Source organism: Oreochromis aureus, linkage group 13 (genome assembly GCF_013358895.1).
Source record: "Oreochromis aureus strain Israel breed Guangdong linkage group 13, ZZ_aureus, whole genome shotgun sequence".
Classification (NCBI taxonomy): Eukaryota; Metazoa; Chordata; class Actinopteri; order Cichliformes; family Cichlidae; genus Oreochromis; species Oreochromis aureus.
The window spans coordinates 6,836,326-6,856,383 of NC_052954.1; the positions used below are offsets into that span (position 1 = coordinate 6,836,326).

Genomic DNA, 20,058 nt, shown 5'->3' on the forward strand with positions numbered 1-20,058 from the left:
GGGAAGGAAAATGTATGAGGTATACAAACTCACTTGCAGTGTTGGGAAGGTTACTTTTAAAATGTATTCCACTACAGAATACTGAATACATGCCCCAAAATGTATTCTGTAACGTATTCCGTTACGTTACTCAATGAGAGTAACGTATTCTGAATACTTTGGAATACTTAATATATTATCGTGCTGTTTACAACTACATGAATGTCCTATTGCTGTGATTTATTACTGTTACTGAAGGTCCGCGGCTCCGAACCGTAGTAAAGGGACCTGTGGCTAATACGGTGGGTTCCGTGTCGGGCTGGTAGCCGAAAACTAGCTTTACTTTGTTGTCTGGGTCAACTTTGCTTGCCAGAGACAGAGAGAGGCGTTGAAAGGCTGCTCCAACGGAACTTATTTTTTCCCGAGGAAAACACGAACACAGTGTACAGTTGAGTCTTAATAGCTTACTTACAAATGGGCTCGTCAGGCACTCTTCTTGGCTGCTGTGGTTATTATTATATTTACATGCTTCCAGCTCCCGTTTTTGCTCCGTGACAGCTCGGACTTTTCCTTTCTCTCCCTCCCTCGCTCACAGACACATAACGGGTATGGTAGTCCATTCTCGCTGCAGCACGGACTACACTGCCCATCAGGCTACATGCTTTAGAGCTATGCCTGTAGCATTCTGCCTTTTAGCTTAGCACAACAACAACAACAAAAAGCGCTCTCTCACCCAGGAAACACGCAGAGAGAGAGAGCGCGTCCTGTAACCATGGCAACCGTAACGCTGCCGCCTGGAACAACAGAACGTAGCTGTCAAACAAACCCAAACAATCCTGACCCGCGACAATATGAAACAGGGAAGTACCGCAGTGTGATCCATTTATTTCAACAAAGTAACTGTAAATGGCCTCGCTAGAAGTCTGACTAGCTATCCAAACAGCTAAACATGAACCCAGGAACTCCAGACAATAGATGAGATCTTATGAAGTTTACTGGTTCTTTCATTTTGTGAAACTGTAACAATAAAGCATATGTGGAAATGTACATTACTCATCTGTACTGTTAACAACAACATACAGCCTTAAACCAATGACCTAACAATGCATTTGAGAAGCTAGCATGACGATTAGCACCACTAATTAGCATATGAACTGGCGATCTCATTTACATATGAATAGAGCATTGAAAACTTGTTAACTGTGATCCATCACACATAAAGACAACACTTGGAGTGTCTCGTTGCTTTTTACCATTAAATACTTACAGACAATGCTTTAACAAACACCCAAAAGAAGGACATGAATGTGGTGCGGCCATCTTGAAACAGCATAGCAAGAAAACATCCACTTCCTGTTTAACTCTTCTTCTACTGTCATAAAATATCAACTTAAAGGGGCCACAGGGTGGCACATTTTACTAACATCTGAAACATGAAATTAACCAAGCAGTAACATAACACTCCCCGCCTGGGATTATAACAATCCCACATTAAATTGTCAGTCACTAAACTTTTCGGGGGACAGCAGCAAAACTACTTCTGTTACAGGACGAGAGAAAGTCTTCTTATTGCCTGAGTGAGAAGTAGTTACTTCCACTTTCCTGACAAGTCCATCTTTCCCTGGGAAAGTCTTGGTTATGACGCCCATGGGCCAATCGCTCCTCTTCACCTGAATATCTTTGAGCAGAACGATGTCCCCTTCCTTGAGACTTTGTTTCTTGTCCTGCCATTTGTGTCGCAACTGAAGAGTATGAAGGTATTCCCGTCTCCATTTGGACCAGAACATGTCAGCGAGACTTTGTACTCTTTTCCATTATTCTTTCAGAAGTATCCCCTTTCCAAAGTCACCGGGGGGTGGCGTTGCTGAGTCTGGTTTCATCGTGAGCAGCATTGATGGTGTGAGGATGAGAGGTGACTCAGGATCAGTGGACACAGGAATCAGAGGGCGAGCATTTATGATGGCGCAGACTTCTGCCATGAATGTTGACAACAGTTCATGTGTTAGTAGTGCTCTTTTGCAGTCCCGTAACATAGAGTCAAGGATACGCCTGGCAATCCCAATCATTCGCTCCCAGGCACCGCCCATATGGGATGCATGTGGTGGGTTGAAGATCCATGAACAGTTTTGTTTGCTTAAGTAGCCTTCGACATCCTTGACCGACATGTTTGATCTGTCCATTTTCAGTTCACGAGAGGCGCCGATAAAGTTCGTACCGCAATCCGATCTTAGTTGTCTTGCCGGGCCTCTGATTGCAAAAAGCCGTCTTAAAGCATTTATGAAGCTGTCTGTGCTCATTGATTCGATCAACTCGATATGGACTGCTCTTGTTGACAGACATGAGAACATCACGGCCCACCTTTTAGAGCTAGCTTGTCCTCCTCTCGTGCGCCGTGTTACAATGTCCCATGGCCCGAACACGTCTACACCTACATATGTGAAGGGGGGTGCAACTCGCATTCGTTCAGATGGTAAGTTTCCCATTTGCTGACATTCTGCTTTTCCTCTCAATTTCTTGCATATGACACACTTAAAAAGCACTGAACTGATAGCCCTTTTGGCCCCTACCATCCAGAACCCTGCAGCTCTAATGGCACCTTCTGTGAAATGTCTTCCTTGGTGTTTCACAGTCTCGTGATAGTGCCGAATTAAGAGCATTCCCAAGTGGTGTCGGGCAGGGATGATGAGAGGGTTAGTGGTGTCGATGCCCAGTTCAGATTGTATGATCCGGCCCCCAACTCTTAAGAGTCCATTACTGTCTAAAATCGGATGCAGTTTCCAGAGACTGCTTGAGGAGGAAATCTTGATTCCTTCCTGAATACACTTTATTTCCCTTTTGTAGCACTCACTCTGAACACTCTTTATGATGCAAACCTTCGCATTTTCCAATTCTTCCACCGTGGGTTGACAGAGATGCCAACCACGACAGCTGGATGCTTGGTTGGATTGACCAAAGGAACGAGCAATGTGGATCAAGCGGGCAACTGCTCTGAGGAGAGGACTGTAGTTGGAAAACTTCTCAAAATGAGGTGAACTTACTGTTGACTTTGTGGCTTGTGTCAGATTTGTTGTCACCAGCGGACGTATTTCTGTATCAAGGGCGGGATCCACAAGGTCAAACGTGACTGGAGATTGTGGCTGTGCAGACGGTTTGAGGAGAAAGGCCGGCCCTTTAAACCATGTTGTGCTGCTCAGGTGCGCTGCTGCAACAGAGCGGGACCCATAATCTGCTGGGTTGAGTTCGGATGGAACATGTTTCCACTGGTTGGAGCATGTTGATTGGAGGATGCGTTGGACCCTGTTATGCACGTACACATAAAATCTTCGTGACTGATTGTGGATGTAGCCTAGCCTAGCACGACTTTACTGTCAGTGTAGTACTCAATGTCGTCAAAGGTGATGTCTATTTCCGCTACTATCAGCTCCGCAACTTCAACTGCAAGCACTGCAGCACATAACTCTAGCCTTGGAATTGTGAGGCCGGCTTGAGGAGCTAGCTTTGTTTTCCCAAACACAAAGCCGATTTCTGTTTCGTTTGAAGTAGAAAGTTTGATGTAAGCGACAGCTGCAATGGCTTTCACGGATGCATCGGCAAATACACAAAGTTTTTTGGTTTGAGCGCCAGATGTGGAGAGAGAAGTGTAGGGGCGTGGTATTTGGAGACCTTCTAAATCTCGAAGTGAGTCCTTCCAAATGCTCCACTCTGCTTTCATGTTGTCTGGGAGTGCTGCATCCCAGTCATCCATCAAGCTGGTAAGTTCTCTGAGAATCAGCCTGCCTTGAATTGTGATTGGAGCGAGAAACCCTAGGGGGTCGTAGAGACTATTAACGGTAGAGAGGACACCTCTACGCGTGAAGGCCTTTTGCTCGTTTTCAACTTTGAATGTGAAAGTGTCCGTGTTAACATTCCACAGCAGCCCTAAACTGCGTTGCACTGGCAAGTCTTGAGCACACAGGTCCAAGTTTCCAATATTTTTTGCCCTGTCTTCTGGTGGAAAAGCCTCTAGGACCGTAGGTCGGTTGGAGATGACTTTGTGTAGTCTGAGATTTGAGGAAGCAAGAGCCTGTTGAGCTTGTTGGAGAACTTGTATAGCCTCTTCTTCAGTAGAAAATGACTTGAGAGCGTCATCGACATAGAAATCTCGCTCAATGAATGTCCGCACCTCACTCCCAAAATCTGGCTCACCAGTCGCTGCTGCTTTCTTCAACCCATATATGGCGACAGAAGGGGAGGGACTGTTCCCAAAAATGTGCACCCGCATGCGATACTCTATAACTTCAGATGACATGTCGTTATCTTTGTACCACAAGAAGCGGAGAAAGTCTCTGTGGCTCTCTTTGACAACAAAACAGTGGAACATGTGTTCAATGTCCGCCGTTATGGCCACCTGCTCCTTTCTGAATCTTATGAGCACCCCAACAAGACTGTTGTTGAGGTCAGGGCCTGTTAGCAACACGTTGTTGAGAGAGACTCCTTCATATGGGGCGCTTGAGTCGAATACGACCCTAATTTTGGCAGGTTTCTTCGGATGGTAAACTCCAAACAAAGGGAGGTACCAGCATTCCTGGTTCTGACTGAGAGCTGGTGCCACTTCAGCATGTCCTCTGGTAAGCATGTTCTCCATAAACTCCAGAAAGTGTGTTTTCATTTCAGGTCGTTTTTCAAGAGTGCGCCGGAGTGACATAAGGCGATCGTAGGCTAGTTGTCTGTTATTCGGGAGCCGTTGTCGTGGCGATCGGAAGGGCAGAGGACCAACCCAGCTATTGTCACTGCCCTGATAGAACTCTGAGTCCATTATTTGGAGAAACTGCATATCCTCAACTGATGGTGCAAGTCTGTGATCATCCGCTGTGCATGTGAAAACCTGCTGACCAATGCTGTCCACATTACATCCTGATACATGAATGCTTGAGGGGCTGTGACTATGCTCAGGAGCTTTTGTGAATGTCTCTTTAACAGTTATTTGACTGCTGCATGGCTGAAAATGGCTTGCACGGCCATTCTCCAGTATGAAAGTCTTATAACTGTTCACGTGTGGGGGTCTGTGCACTCCATCAAGACAGACATCACCTACCACGACCCAACCCATGTCGAGTCTCTGAGCAAATGGGGCGTCGTCTGGGCCGTTGATTTGCTCCCGGACTTTGTGGACTCGAAGCATGTCTCGTCCCAGCAGTAGTAGTATGTCGGCGTTTGGGTCTAATGGTGGGATCAAGTTAGCAATCTGTCGTAGATGGGCGTGGTGATGGGCAGCTTCTGGAGTCGGTATCTCAGAGCGATTATCTGGAATGTCGTTACATTCGAGGAGTGTTGGTAGAGGAAGACTTGCTTTTCCATTCGCTGACTCTACTATAAAGCCGGAAGCACTTCTTCCTGATACTCCTGTGAGTCCGGCACATGTCTTTAACATGTACGGGCGACTCTCTCCTTGGATCTGAAAAACATCAAAGAACTGGGAACGTGCCAACGATCGATTGCTCTGATCGTCCAAGATTGCATACATTTTCTTTGTTTGCTCTCTGTGTCCAGCAGGATATACATTCACTAGTGTGATTTTTGAACATTCTCTGGCGCTCACTCCTTCTCCACACACCTCAGTACACCGAGACGTGACTTCTTGGGTGTCTGCTTTGTCACTCTCCCCGCCTTGCTGTGGGGAAGGGGGCGATTTAGACTCCCGTGGTGCTGGACCTGGGTGGAGGGCAGAAATGTGATTCTTGCTGTCACACTCAGTGCACGTGATTTCTGATTCACAGTTCTTGGCTAGATGGTCAGTAGATGAGCAGCAGCGAAAGCAGACGTTTAACTTTTTGAGAATCTGTTTGCGCTCTTCCAAGGATTTCTCTCTGAACCCTCTGCACCTTTTCAGGGGATGAGGCTTGTTGTGAATTGGGCACTGTTTATTTGGATTCACAGCACATTTGGATTTTTCTGCATCTGCCTTGTCCTGTACTTGAGTTTTGTGAACAGATATGGGCTCTTTGGGGAACCTTTCATGCATGTGTCTTTGTTCTGTTGTTATGGGTTGGTTAGGGCTGCGAACGCTGAAGCTAGGGTCAGTTCGTGTTCTGGCTTCAGTGCGAATGAAGTTGACAAACACAGTAAAGGGGGGAAAGCTGACGCCATAATCGTGCTTGTACTTTGAGCCAATATTCATCCACTTTTCTTGTAGATTGTACGGCAATTTTTCGACTATCACTTGGATCCCTCTTGATGTGTCTAAGTAGGACAAGCCAGGTAAGTAACCATCCAGCTTAGCTGCCTCTAGCTCTAACATTAGGTCAGCAAGATCACGGAGTTTATAAGGCTCTTTAAGTGTGATTTTAGGGAAGCTGTCGACCTTTTGAAAGAGAGCTTGCTCTACAGCTTCTGGGGAGCCATATACTTCTTCAAGTCTGTCCCAAGTCATAGCTAACCCAACTCCAGGGCATCTGATATTGACAGCTCTCATTTGTTTGGCTTGTTTGGCTGAATCTTTACCAAGGTAGCGCACCAGCAAATCCAGCTCTTCTCCTGGTGAAAGGTCTAACCCTGCAATTGCGGTTTTGAAAGATGATTTCCATGCCCAGTAATTCATGGGTTGGTCATCAAAGCTGGTAAGGCCTGTAGTAATGAGCTGGTTGCAGGCTAGATATTTGGCAAGGTCGTAAGTCGGTTGGCTCGGGGCATGTTCACTGTGAGCACAATTGGATTTATATGGTGTCTGAACAAGAGGGGTAAACTCTTTGTAGCTGGTGGATAGGGGCTTGTACAGTTCATTATGAGTAGCAGCACAGTTTGTTTTCTCTTCCGCTTTTACAGCGATTTCTTGAAGAGCAGGTGCAGGGTCTTTGTATTCAGTTTTTACTGGGGCTGTTGATTCTGCTGCATTGATAGCTGTTTGTTCCAAAACGTACTGCGCAGTGCGTTTTTCTTTGTTCTCAGATAGGGATGGCCCATAAGCTACACTGCGTGTTTCGAAGCCTAATTCAAGTAGACCAGCTTCTAAAGAATTAGCTTCTGCTATGGCAGCCTCCTTCTCTTGTTCTGCTCTCAGCGCGTCGAGAGTGGCTTGTAAGCGTGCTTGCTCAACTTTAATTTCTATTTCTCTCTTTGCATATGAGGCTCTTGCTTGAGCAGCTTCAGCCTTCGCTTTTGCTCTGAGCAGTTCAATGCTAGCTGACGAGCCTGCTTTTGATGGTGGTTTGTGGGAACGGACTGACTCTGTCCCGGTTTTGGAGGATTTACTGTCAGACATTTTGGATTTGTTGTATTTTGATTGCGTCCGTCCGTATACTTTACTTAGCTTGATAGGATGGTCGTAGCTCCACGCGGTGGCTTCCGTAGCTATGATGCTTGCTGTGTTGCTGTCTTTTCACTGTAAATGGCCTCGCTAGAAGTCTGACTAGCTAGCCAAACAGCTAAACATGAACCCAGGAACTCCAGACAATAGATGAGATCTTATGAAGTTTACTGGTTCTTTCATTTTGTGAAACTGTAACAATAAAGCATATGTGGAAATGTACATTACTCATCTGTACTGTTAACAACAACATACAGCCTTAAACCAATGACCTAACAATGCATTTGAGAAGCTAGCATGACGATTAGCACCACTAATTAGCATATGAACTGGCGATCTCATTTACATATGAATAGAGCATTGAAAACTTGTTAACTGTGATCCATCACACATAAAGACAACACTTGGAGTGTCTCGTTGCTTTTTACCATTAAATACTTACAGACAATGCTTTAACAAACACCCAAAAGAAGGACATGAATGTGGTGCGGCCATCTTGAAACAGCATAGCATGAAAACATCCACTTCCTGTTTAACTCTTCTTCTACTGTCATAAAATATCAACTTAAAGGGGCCACAGGGTGGCACATTTTACTAACATCTGAAACATGAAATTAACCAAGCAGTAACATAACAGTAACTGTATTCTGAATACCACCTTTTTAAACGGTAACTGTAACGGAATACAGTTACTCATATTTTGTATTCTGAATACGTAACGGCGGTACATGTATTCCGTTACTCCCCAACACTGCTCACTTGGACCAGCCCTCTCCCAGAGTGGCCCTTCCAGTCCTGCTGATACAGTGCGTCTCATGTTTAAGCAGCCCTCGCACCACTGGGATTTAAATCTGGCCTTATTTGCATGAGTTTCTGTGGGATGCTGAGACTTAGGACTATATGCGTCTTAATTTTAGCAAAGCAAAGTGAAACTATTCAGCTCCTCTGTAGCTCTTGACTGACAAAGCCACGAGACTTCATATTTGTTATCTACTATTCTACAGCTTAAGGGTTTTGACTTGTTAGACTTTCTAGTAGGGAGCATCATAGTGTCTTTTTTTTGAAGTAGTAACAATGAATTGTTATTAGCTGCTCTTAGAAAAGCTATGAAAAGATGGCTCCAGCATGACTTTTGTTTCTTCTGCTGGGACATTTAAATGTGTTCATTGTGACTAAAGACATTTTGAAATCAATCTTCCCATAACTCTGTCTTTTTGCAGTTATGGGAAAATGACAACAGTTTTATGTGTCCTGAGTTGTTGTTCCCAGCACTAATAAAAATAGATGTGAGCCACATTTTGCAAAGTTGCAAGAGATCAGGTCATAGTGACTGAAGGGTGTTGGCATGAAAATGGTGCTCAGACTTAAACATACTTGGTTTTATTTTAAGAATGCAAGCCCATTAAACACTGCTTGCTACTCAAATATTGGATGAGGATCTGTGGACAATTATATACGACTGGAAACAAAAAAGGCAGTCTTTTGTTGATTAATTTTACACCCCCGGCACACTGTTGTATCTTTAAACAAAGAAAACTGTGTGTGTGTCACGCTTCACTGCTGGAACACTGGTATTTGCTTTTGACTTGTGCCAGTTAAAATTAGGTTTGATACAACTATCAGCCACAAAGAATGTATCAGCAGTGCAAACAGAAATCCGGTGATACATGAGGGAAAAGAGCATGAAGAAGGCGCGGGCAAGAGAACAAAAACAAAGAAGGCGCGCTTATGTTTCCGTGCTATACATCAGATTCCCTCTTATTACTCCAAACCCAGATATTTGCAGAGTTTTCACACGTCCTTCATAAAGCCGTGCGGTTTTGGTTGGCTGGGCCCAGATGGGGTTTCTCTCTCTTGGCTGTCCGTGTGAAGAGGGTCCCAGGCCCGAGTCAGACAGCAGGATTAGTGGTAATAGTGCTTTACCGTTAAGATGGACGGGTGGAATGGAAACCTTGTAAGTTCTAAAAAAATAAACCAAAAAAAAGCTTTTCTGAAGAAAAAAAGATGGCACTGGAGATTAATGACGATGCGTTTTTAATTCGCTCTGGTGGGGCTTGAATACTTTCAGGGGAGCTCGGGGTCACTCAGCTCGCTGTACCTTTAAGGGCCATGTCAAACTTCATTTCTTGTACAAACATGAAAATTCCCCATGGTTGTAATTATGAGGTTTACACAACAGTTAGAGAAGAAGAAAAAGAAGATGGAGAGAGAGGGGTGAGAAGGTGGAGGGAAATGAGGGAGGGGAGGTTTGCATTTGCCTGCTGGACGGAAGCCAAAGGAAGACTTGGCAGAAACTGTAGGATATCTGCGGTCAGACGAAGGACGAAAGGTCTGGATGCTTTTTAAACGCAGACAGAACGAGATGAGCACTGCTAACCTACATCCAAATCTCGAGACTGCAAACTGTGGTCAGAAACCTAAAGCCGAGTGTGGTCTGCGACATCCAAGTCACTCCTGTACGTCCTTCGTGTTTGCGTTTATGCAGTCGACCGTAATCCTCGTCCGGTCTCGCTCGTCTTGAGTAAATCTTCTTGTTTGTTTGGTTCTCATATGGAGTTTGGCTTTTTGTGGCGGTCTGTCCTCCCCTGTGGTGGGTTCGAGTGTGTTTGAAAGGAGGGATCTGTGTGTCACTTGATTCACTGCACGTCATTATCCAAGACATGAGTATTTGTGTGTGTAGGTAGGTCTTCCAGCGAGTACAGACTGTCTTCTGAAGCGAAAACTTCCAAGATCTAGATACGCTGACTTGTCTTGTAACCGCTTGACTGCGATTACGAGACAATTTCAGAAGGATATGTGTGTATTATGTGCTATTTTACATCCCACTGGCGAGTGTTTCGAAAATAAAACTACTTGCAATTGGATTTGTATTGTAGTAGTGCTATTTGCTGTGTGCCCATACTACTTCATTATTGTATAGCTGTGTTAGATAGCACCACATAAAGAATCAATAAATTTAAGTTCTTTTTTTGGGACTTCAAACTATGAATCACATTTTTCTCCATAATTTGACACATTTTTTTCATTTGATTTGTCATCATATAATGTAGCAAACTAAATGTAATTTTCCATCTCCAGCCAACCCGGTATCGACATGATAGACATGCTGGTCCACCGTGTCCATTTCATGCTTTGTATCTCCAAAACATGGACACGCATGCAGAAGTTGCAGTAACAGCAGATGGAGATATTTTATTTGAAGCCAAGATGAAAACAAGAAAGCATTTAAACAAACATTATTAACATATTTTCATGTAAATACATATTAGCCTACTAGCTTATTTGTTTCTGTCGATTAAGGACCCTGGAATGTAGGTCCCTACTTGATATGTTTTGTGCTCACTGTCGACTTCTTGGCTTTAAATATATTTTCTCCCTATGCTGGTAATGCAACTTCTGTCCAGTTGCATTACTGGGAGTCAAAGCATGAAACAGACACAGAGGGCCGTTGTGTCTATTTCACGCTTTGCTGTGATATTGGGGTATTCCAGCTCTGCATTTTTTGTACTCTATTAGAGTAACTTTGCCTAATTCACAGTTCTAATTTACTTAGTGGGTGCTGATGCTGTCCCTCAGTTTATCCTGCCTGAAACAAGCAGTTTTAGCTATTTCTCAACCCTCCTTTTAAGCTAGCTTTCTTTTAATTGGCTGCAGCTCACAAACAGATGGTTTAAACAAATGTGGGTGGGGTCCTGTGATGTGTGATGTGACAAGCATACCTCTTCCCAGTGAAATCATATAGCAGAGAGTGGAAAAAAAATCTAAATCACATTACAAAGTATTATGTTGACTTTATGATTTCAAAATGGGGCCATGTGTAATACGAGTATCCACTGTTGTGACAAAGTGACAGGAAATATGAAAAAGGCATAATAGGCACATTTGAATGATTTAATGATTGCACACATATAATCCCATTATTTGACTCTATATACCCACCTTATGTAGTTTAATATCAAGGACTTGGTTGCTTCATTCAAAGCTCAATTCCTCATGTGTGTAGTTATTCTTCTGATTCAAACACATTTAAGAAAGATATTCGGATTTCACCAAGAGACACTTTTAGTCCTGATGTTGTGTCCTATACTTTTAAATGTTAAGCACTTTTTTTACACATGAAAATTGGTTTGTGAGCAGTGTTGGAGTGAAAATTACTCTGTTGCTTAAAGTTCTCTAAGACTGTGGAGAAATCTCCCAATGAAGCAGTAACCCTGGAAAAAAAAAAGGTGGCATGAAAGACAGTCAGCAGGCATAGATGATGAGCTATGGAAAGGCTAAAATGATGCATTCATGTAGCTTGTCCAAAGGCTTTTGATGGTTCATTGAAGACCTCTTAGACATCTTTTTTTAAAGGAGGGAATATCTATAATGCTTGCTCCAGATTTATGTACATGCAGAAGTAAACGCACAGTACTCAAGACAGACAGATACAAACTGAAACAGAGGGCGTAATGAATAGTACATTCCTGTTTTCTTTATAGTGTTTGTGCATTGGAGCAAAATCATTTAAGGTTAAAGAAAGATTATGGTTATTATTTAACATAAACCTGGACACTTAACAGTATGCTTGAATTTCTTCAAAACTATGAGTTCCACTAAGCGCTGAGCAGAGATTCTGAGACCAGTACAGCTCAGGTTGCAGCTGGTTGTCTTCACACTGTGTGACCAGCCTAAGCCCTTAGGAAATAATTAGTGTCACTTTTAATTATCTGAGATGCTGCGGGTGTCTGCGAGTTTTATAACTTTCATGGATTATATATAACAAAGAAAATAAATAAAATAAAATAATAAAAGCATGTGAATAATACTTCTCAGAGCTTTCATGCACACGGTGTTTGACACTGAGCTCACGTTCCCCCTTCCCTTCCTTTGTCAGCAGACGTCTCCTCTGTGAAACCTGACCGCGGGGACAATCATCATTCCTCGGCTATTAGCACCAAATCTTTGGCCGGCTCTGAATGTGAAGAGATGTTGTGTTGTCAGCTGGATGGCTCTGGTTTCTCCCCAGATGAGTGGAGAAAGGGGTCAGTGACGCCTGTCAGCGACCCCCAACGGCCCCTGGTTTCCTGTCCAGGGACTACTCAATGGCCTCCATTACGTGTCACTGAAGAATCAAAATGGCCTCTGCTCTAGATTTCCAACCCTGAGTCTTTATCATGATAGCAGTTCAGCTGAAACTCAAGAGTGTCCATAATGAAAGCTGGAAGCAAAAGCAAGCAGTTGAAGATATAGCTAAGATATATATGCACTGATAAAGGTAATTAACAATGAAAGGCACTAAGGTTCTTTGTCCAGTTTTGGAGATTGGAAATCTTTTCAAAGGTATAATTTTGTTAGAGATAGACAGCTGTAACCTGAGATGGAACTGGAGGATGAAGAAGTCGTTAAGTTTGAGACGTTATTAGAAAGACGCCTGTGAAAGTCAGAGGAAGCAGTTAAACACAAAGAGCCCATGTTGTTTTCTTCGTCTGCACTTTATTCTGCCAGCAGGATCTGATGGGGGTGTTTATGTCGTGCACGGCACTGCTAGGTGCCGTAAATGTCAGGACGATTTTCATTTGAGCTGAAACCAATCCCCAGGATTAAACTGGAACTTTCACTTAAAATAGCTGTCTTATTGCTGGAAGCTTAAAGCCCATGTAGAAATGGAGAGCTGGATCTGTGGTGTAGCTCTCTTTGCCTCTGAAAATGCTCCAAGAACAGCAGTTCTGTGAACCAGCAGTAACAAATTTCCAGAAGTTGTGCCCACCTTGCTTGTTGAGAGCTCTCTTCTCGAGCTGCACGGTGTCGAGTCATTGAGTCAATATTTGCTTTTAACTTTTGACCTGCGTGTTTACCCTTCTTTGTACTCAATTACTGCTGTCACTGGTATCAAGCTCAGAGAAAATGCAAACTTGTGTTGTGACAGCGAAAAGCTGTTTGTTTTTTAAATGTCATTTTGTGATGTATCATGATTTATAGCATGAGCTCTCCAGGCTTCAGAAGGACTTTCAATGTTTTTCTTTGGACTTCAGGTGCTTTTTCCATCATTTTAAGTCCAATTCTTCGACCCGTCTTTTGTTAACAGGATCAACAATTTTTTGTTTTTGCCATTTAACACAACTCCTGTTGTGTGTTGTTGTAAATTCAATTCAATTCAGTTCAATTCAATTTAATTCAATTCAATTTATATAGCACCAAATCACAACATCATCATCAAGTTTGCGGATGACACAACCATCATAGGCCTCATCACAGGTAATGATGAGACGGCCTATAGAGAGGAGGTGATGGCACTGTATGAGTGGTGCCTGGAAAATAACCTGACTCTCAACATCAGCAAAACTAGAGAAATGATAGTGGACTACCGGAAACGACCAGTCAGGGAACACCAGCCCATCTACATCAACGGTGTCAAGGTCGAAAGGGTCAGCAGCTTCAAGTTCCTTGGAGTCAACATCACTGAGGACTTCTCCTGGACCCTTCACACAGACACTGCTATCAGGAAAGCTCGCCAGCGGCTTTACTTCCTGAGGAGGCTGAGGAAGTTTGGCATGAACGCCAGCATCATCTCTAATTTCTACAGGTGTGCAATTGAGAGTTTGCTGACGAGCTGCATCACAGTTTGGTACGGAAGCTGCTCTGCCAGCAGCCGTAAATCACTACAGAAGGTGGTGAAGGCAGCAGAGCACATCACTGGCACGAGGCTTCCTGCCATTCAGGACATTTATCTCCAGCGATGCCTCCGTAAAGCACACAGCATCATCAAGGACCACAGCCACCCAGCACATCAGCTGTTCTCCTTGTTACCATCTGGCAGACGTTACAGGAGTCTGTCTGCTCGGACTACAAGACTTAAAAACAGTTTCTACCATCAAGCCATACGACACCTCAACCACAACACTTAAACACACACAACACAGGACTCAGAAGCTACCCTGCAGCTTCACAAGTACTCTGTTTAATCTGCACTGGTCACTTCACTTTATTGTTATTGATATTTATATTTAAAAAGTGCAATACTGTAATTTTCTGCTGCTCATTCCTGTGCAATATCCCATCTGCCCTCCCGTCATATTTCTTTTCAAGATTTTCTTATTTAATCACTAGTGTACATATATTTATATTTATATTTATAGATACATATATATTTAGTCATCTTTTCTCTTTTACCATGTCTCTCTAATATTTTGCTCTTTACTATTTTTCTATTTTTTATTTTATTTTATTATTATATTATATTTTATTATATTTTCTCCTACTGTATCATGCTGCTGAGTGACCGCTGCTCGTCAAACACATTTCATTGCAATGTTGACCCTGTGCTAACTTGCATATGACAAATAAAACTGAAAACTGAAACTGAAACAACAGTTCCCTCAAGGTGCTTGATATTGTAAGGTAGACCCTACAGTAATATATACAGAGAAAAACCCAACAATCATATGACCCCCTATGAGCAAGCACTTTGGCGACAGTGGGAAGGAAAAACTCCCTTTTCACAGGAAGAAACCTCCATCAGAACCAGGCTCAGGGAGGGGTGGAAAAAATAAATAAATTGTATCTATAGGCACTTTGTTACTCGCAGCCTGAGGCAAAATACAAAACTAATCCAAATACAAATACAAAACTAATCCAAATACAAATACAAAACTAATCCAAATACAAATACAAAACTAATCCAAATCTAACAAAATGCCATAGAGAACAGTCTGACAGGCATAAGATATTGTTTTTGTACTAGCAAGGTGATTCCCAAAGAGCTATTAGCCATAAACATGGCATATCACAGCATGGTGTGCAATGTGTTCTTACAAATTTTGAGGAAACTGGAAAAACGGAGAACAAAACGAGAAGTAGCAGGCTAATTACACGAACCCTCATCAGAAATGGTCTCGGTTTAAGGGTTCTGTCATGGTTTGGAGCTGAATTTCAGACGGTTGTGTTGAAGATCTTGTTAAAATCGATCAATCGAACACAGAGAAGTGCTACAGATTTTGATCCACCATTAGCATCTGACTGTTTCATTTTTCACCATGACAATGTTCCCAAACATGCAGTAGTGCAGTAAAAGAACACAATGGAACATTATCGGCTGTGGATTGGCCTCCCCAGAGCCCGGACCTCTACATAGTACACACAGTGCTGCATCTTCTTGGTGGCGAACAGAACAAAAGGAGGCCAACATCCAAAGAACGTCCTTTGAGACCCTGGAGAACTTTTCCTGAAGACTATTTAAAGATGGAACAAGAAAGCTTGCCTAAGAGAGGCCGTGTTTAAGAATAAAGGTGTTCATACTAAATATTGACCTTTAATCTTTGAACTGTACAAACTCTGTTGTTGAATTATACACTGTGTTTCCGTGTTTGCACATGGTTCAATAAATAACTGCCCCTATTTCCCATTAAAGACACGAGTGAAAGACTTTTGCATAATAATGTAAAAGGACATTTTATAAGCTTTTAGACTTTCGATTTGGAGGAAATATGTTTTTTTTTTCAGCTTAATGTTATTTAATCACAGCCAGATGGTTATAATTTCAAAAAGACTGGCAAAAAAACATCCCCTTTATTAAAACTATACCGCCTCAGCAGTAACAACTAGCTCCAGCACTGCTGGTACTACTGGTACTTGACTGCAATTACTGCCACTACCCTAAATCACATGTCCATGTGTGTACAGTCTGCTGCTAATAATCCAGACTGCTGTGACCTGCTTTAAATACATCACTAGACTAATAAGCTCATTACTGCTCTGCTGTTAGAGCAGTGGGTCAGGAGTTCTGCACGCAGACTAAAATTACGCATTAATACTGAGCATACATCTGAAACACACACACACACACACACACACACACACACACACACACACACACACACAACTGCACACGCTGATTTCTGCACTTTCTCCATGCCTCTGCACAAACAGAATATCCTTTTCCTTCATGCCCCACATGCAGACATGAATGCAAGTGCAGGAAGAAAGGCTTACAGACTCATATCTCCTGCCACTCAATCATTCTCTATGTTCATTCTTTCTCGACTCTACAGTCATCCAGAGCGTAGCCGAGACGGTTTGTGTAAAATTAGAAGTGAAACCACATCCTCCTTGATTGAATCTGTGGACCTGTTGGATCTTTGGGTGGCTGTGCAAACAAACTGTGCTGGATCATTACAGCCCGGCTCCTCTACAGCGTCGCAACACACACACACACACACACACACACACACACACACACACACACACACACACACACACACACACACACACACACACACACACACACACACACAGGCACAAAAACAGGGAATACAGGGGTATAAACACACATTCCCCAAGTTAGGTTTAATGGGATGAAATCCTATACCTGTATCTCTAATCCCTATCTACACCTAAGTCAAACACAAGCACACACACACGTGTTTGTTTTATTTCAGTTTGCTTAGGGTAAAATAGAAAACTATGTTAATGGATTTTTTGGCAAATGAACAACAGAACTGGGTTGCCAGAAGTTTAAGTCCAATTACTTGTAAATGTGCAAATCAACAGCTCCTGTGCCGGGACTTGCATGTGACAAAAGGAGTTACAAGGAAACAGGAATGAATACAGCATTGGACCTAGATGATCGACCTTTGATCTGGTAAGAAACAACATTACTCAACAGCCAAGAGGCCCTATCATTTGTGTTACTCCTCATATTGTTCCAATTCCTCGGCCAAGTCTGTCTGTCTCAGCGGTCTGATAGCTCTGATTTCTGCAGTGATTCATTTAGCTGGCTTATATAACTGACTGCCGCCCTCCTGCTTTCTGTTCACGTCCGCCCCCTACTTCACTTTCTTTCTTTCTTCTCCAATCTTTCTTTTTTTCAAAATCAGGCCTCCAGCTCTTGGCGGCCTCACCACATGCATGTCTCCTCACCACCCCCCACCCGCCTGTATTTGTTCTGTTGTTCTGTCTCTCATAATTAAACGTGGGTCCACAGGTCATTTGAGAACAAACCTGTAGTTTGGCACGAGGAAAATCTTTGCAAAACTGTAGCTACCAAGCGAGATGAAATCACGAAATACCTATTAGAAAAACATTTGACAAAAAAAAGCATTTCTGTGGGGTAAATCTTTCCAGATGCTTTAACAGAAGTTGTCCAGAGGACTCGTGCGGGCTGAAGAGAAGTCCAAGCAGCTGTCATTTGAAAGGAAGAGATAATTACAGCTGCCTTTCCTTCGCATGAGTTTAACAATCAGCCAATGGTGGTTTTGCATAGAGATGGGCAGTTATGTTGAAAAGCCATTTTGGTCCTAAAATTCAAAACAGCCATCAGCTAACAGTGACTTGGCCTTCCCATGCGGTACAACATTCATAGAAATGTGTGGAGTCTGATTAAGGCACCTTTCAGCCTAATGTAGGCTATGTTGATCTGTGCTGTCCATAAAACCCGCAGATACACCATTCTGTCTGCTTCTTTATATCCTTCCAAAGCATCTCTGCTCCACTGGACATTAGTTCATATGTTTAGCAGCTATTCTTCCTTTGCACATGTATTTCTGTTTCTATGTTGGCACACAGATTCCGAGCTTAATGCTTCGAATAGCCCTGGGAACCAGAAACATCCTTCCATCATAAATTTTCCCTTGGCGAGCTTGGTAACCAGTTCTCAAAACACTGCATTATTGTGCCTGTTGACAATTTTTCAAGGCCTGTCTGCATGCAAAACAGACGTTATGGACAAGATCACTGTCAATATCGTCTCACATGAAATTCTGGGAAAGTTTACAGTAATAATGCAGTCTGGCACCAGCATAGTGTAGGCTACATATACACTGTAAGATAGTAGAACACCTGTAAAAGACACAAACGTAGTGTTACACCGGCAGCAGTTTGCATGCAAAGTTAACACATTATGTTATTGAAAGTAGAGGTAGGGGGAACAATCCAGATACCAATAGCACTGATATCAGAGTATCAATATTTTGTTTCTATTCTCTAAGTTCAGCATGTAGCCCACTGAATTATGGTAAATTCATTCTTTTTGGGGGGGAATGAGAATATATACATCAAGCTTCCACTGTCTGAAAATTTCTGTGTTGACTGTGAAGTCTGATTTATTTATATAATACATTTAAAGTCCTTAAGAGATGGCATATTTACATTCCAGGTCTCCAAAAACACCCAGTTTCAAAATGCATGAAAAGCTGAAAGGCACTTTTTGTGAGTTAATTATTGTGGAAAGTAAAAATCACTGTGAGTTAGAGGTCAATAAAATGTGTCCAAAAAGTGCAAAATGATGATGATTCACCTCATAAGTCACGACACACTGCTCTCCTCTACAAAAACTGCCCTCATAGGGTAAAAGCATCAGTATTGGTATCGGCCATACAGGCGCTATAGTTACCTGGTGTTGGATCAATACCAAAATTTACATCACACAGCATTACTTGAAAGCCTTTGTAAATCCCTGGTATGACTGTAACCTGTCACCTGTGGAGTTTAGAAATAAAGAATTTCAATGAATCTCATAATCCATCTTCACATTTCAAGCTCTCTATATGACCTTTGACCTGGAAGATTCTCTGTAATGGCTTTGGATCTAGCAGTGGGAAAGTGTTGCAGGTGATAAAAGCGAGGAAGATGAGTCAGAGCCGAGTGTCAGAGTGGCAGCATATCTTGTTTGGACAGTGGTTTCCTCAGTTGTAGAGCGAGTGACAGGCAGGTTAACTGCTGCTGGCCCCGGTGATCAGCAAAGGATATTTGTGTCATGATTCTCTTTAGCGCCTGTTTGATGCACTTAGCAGATTAGATTTCTTCACATGGTTTCATTATTAGCTTAACCATAATTGTTTGTATGAGAAAAACTACTAACTGTAGTTTGTAGAGAAATGCGACTAACAATTAAACCAAAAACAGGACCTAACAAAGCAGTGGAGCAGTAGCAACGTAGCAACATTCAGGGTAAAAATGGAGCAGTAGGAACAAGGAAATAATATTTTAGATAGCTTATATTACATAAATGTAATCCAAAATTATTTCCAATATCAGTTTAGTTTTACTCACCAGTGATAACTAGAGTTCCTATGTGTTCACATGCATGTAGTAGTGGATTGTCGGACTTCTGATTTCACAGCATTTTGGCTACACAAACTTGGTAAATGTTAGCAGCAGGCAGCAGAAGGCCTCCAGGTGAGCGTACCTATAATGATGCGACATTGTGTGAAAACGTCTCTCGCGTTAGTCACAATGTTTCACCTCTGACTTTGTAATAGTTTACAACTTTATATTTGTGACTTTGTGTAACTGTAGAGGTTTTGGTAGTTTTGCTACATTAGATGAAGAGAGTGATGAGGGTGAAAAAAACAAAACATCTGAGCCCTGAAGCCAAACCAGCCTGAGAGATGCTAAAGAGTTCTGTAGAGCTGAGAGGTCAAAATCTATTAATAATGTGGGACCTCCTGCAGTACTTGTAGCTGCTATCAAGCTGCTTTACATAAAATATAATATATAAAAACATCATCTCCAACCCCAACTGGTCACCCCTCCCTGAGCCATGCTCTGATGGAGATTTCTTCCTGTTTAAAGGGCCTTTTACCTTCCCACTATCACCAGAGTGCTAGCTCATGGGGGGAGGGGTGGGGGTCATATGAGTGTTTTCTCTATTTTCTTTGTATCGTTGCAATGTCTTTAACTTTCAACATAAAGCACCTTGAGGCACCTGTTGATGTTGATTTTGGTGCTATATAAATAAAATCGGACTGAACTCAAATGGAATTGATTCACATATATAAAAGTGATGATATTAAGTTCTTTTTTTGTTCCTATATGGCTCT

At 42.5% G+C, this 20,058-nt stretch overlaps 1 protein-coding gene across 1 annotated transcript; it reads right to left on the reverse strand.

The window, feature by feature from the left end:
* Positions 1-880: 880 nt before the first annotated feature.
* On the reverse strand, positions 881-7,216 carry LOC120443413. The gene is made up of 2 exons (XM_039622083.1): positions 1,247-7,216; positions 881-996 (listed from the first exon to the last, which is right to left on the reverse strand). The coding sequence occupies exon 1, from the start codon at positions 7,214-7,216 to the stop codon at positions 3,326-3,328; it is 3,891 nt and encodes a 1,296-aa protein (XP_039478017.1). The 3' UTR covers positions 881-996; positions 1,247-3,325.
* Positions 7,217-20,058: the final 12,842 nt, after the last annotated feature.

Bases quoted from the DNA above. Each gene is read 5' to 3' on its own strand.
- LOC120443413 (XM_039622083.1), bottom strand. From the start codon at position 7,216: ATGTCTGACAGTAAATCCTCCAAAACCGGGACAGAGTCAGTCCGTTCC.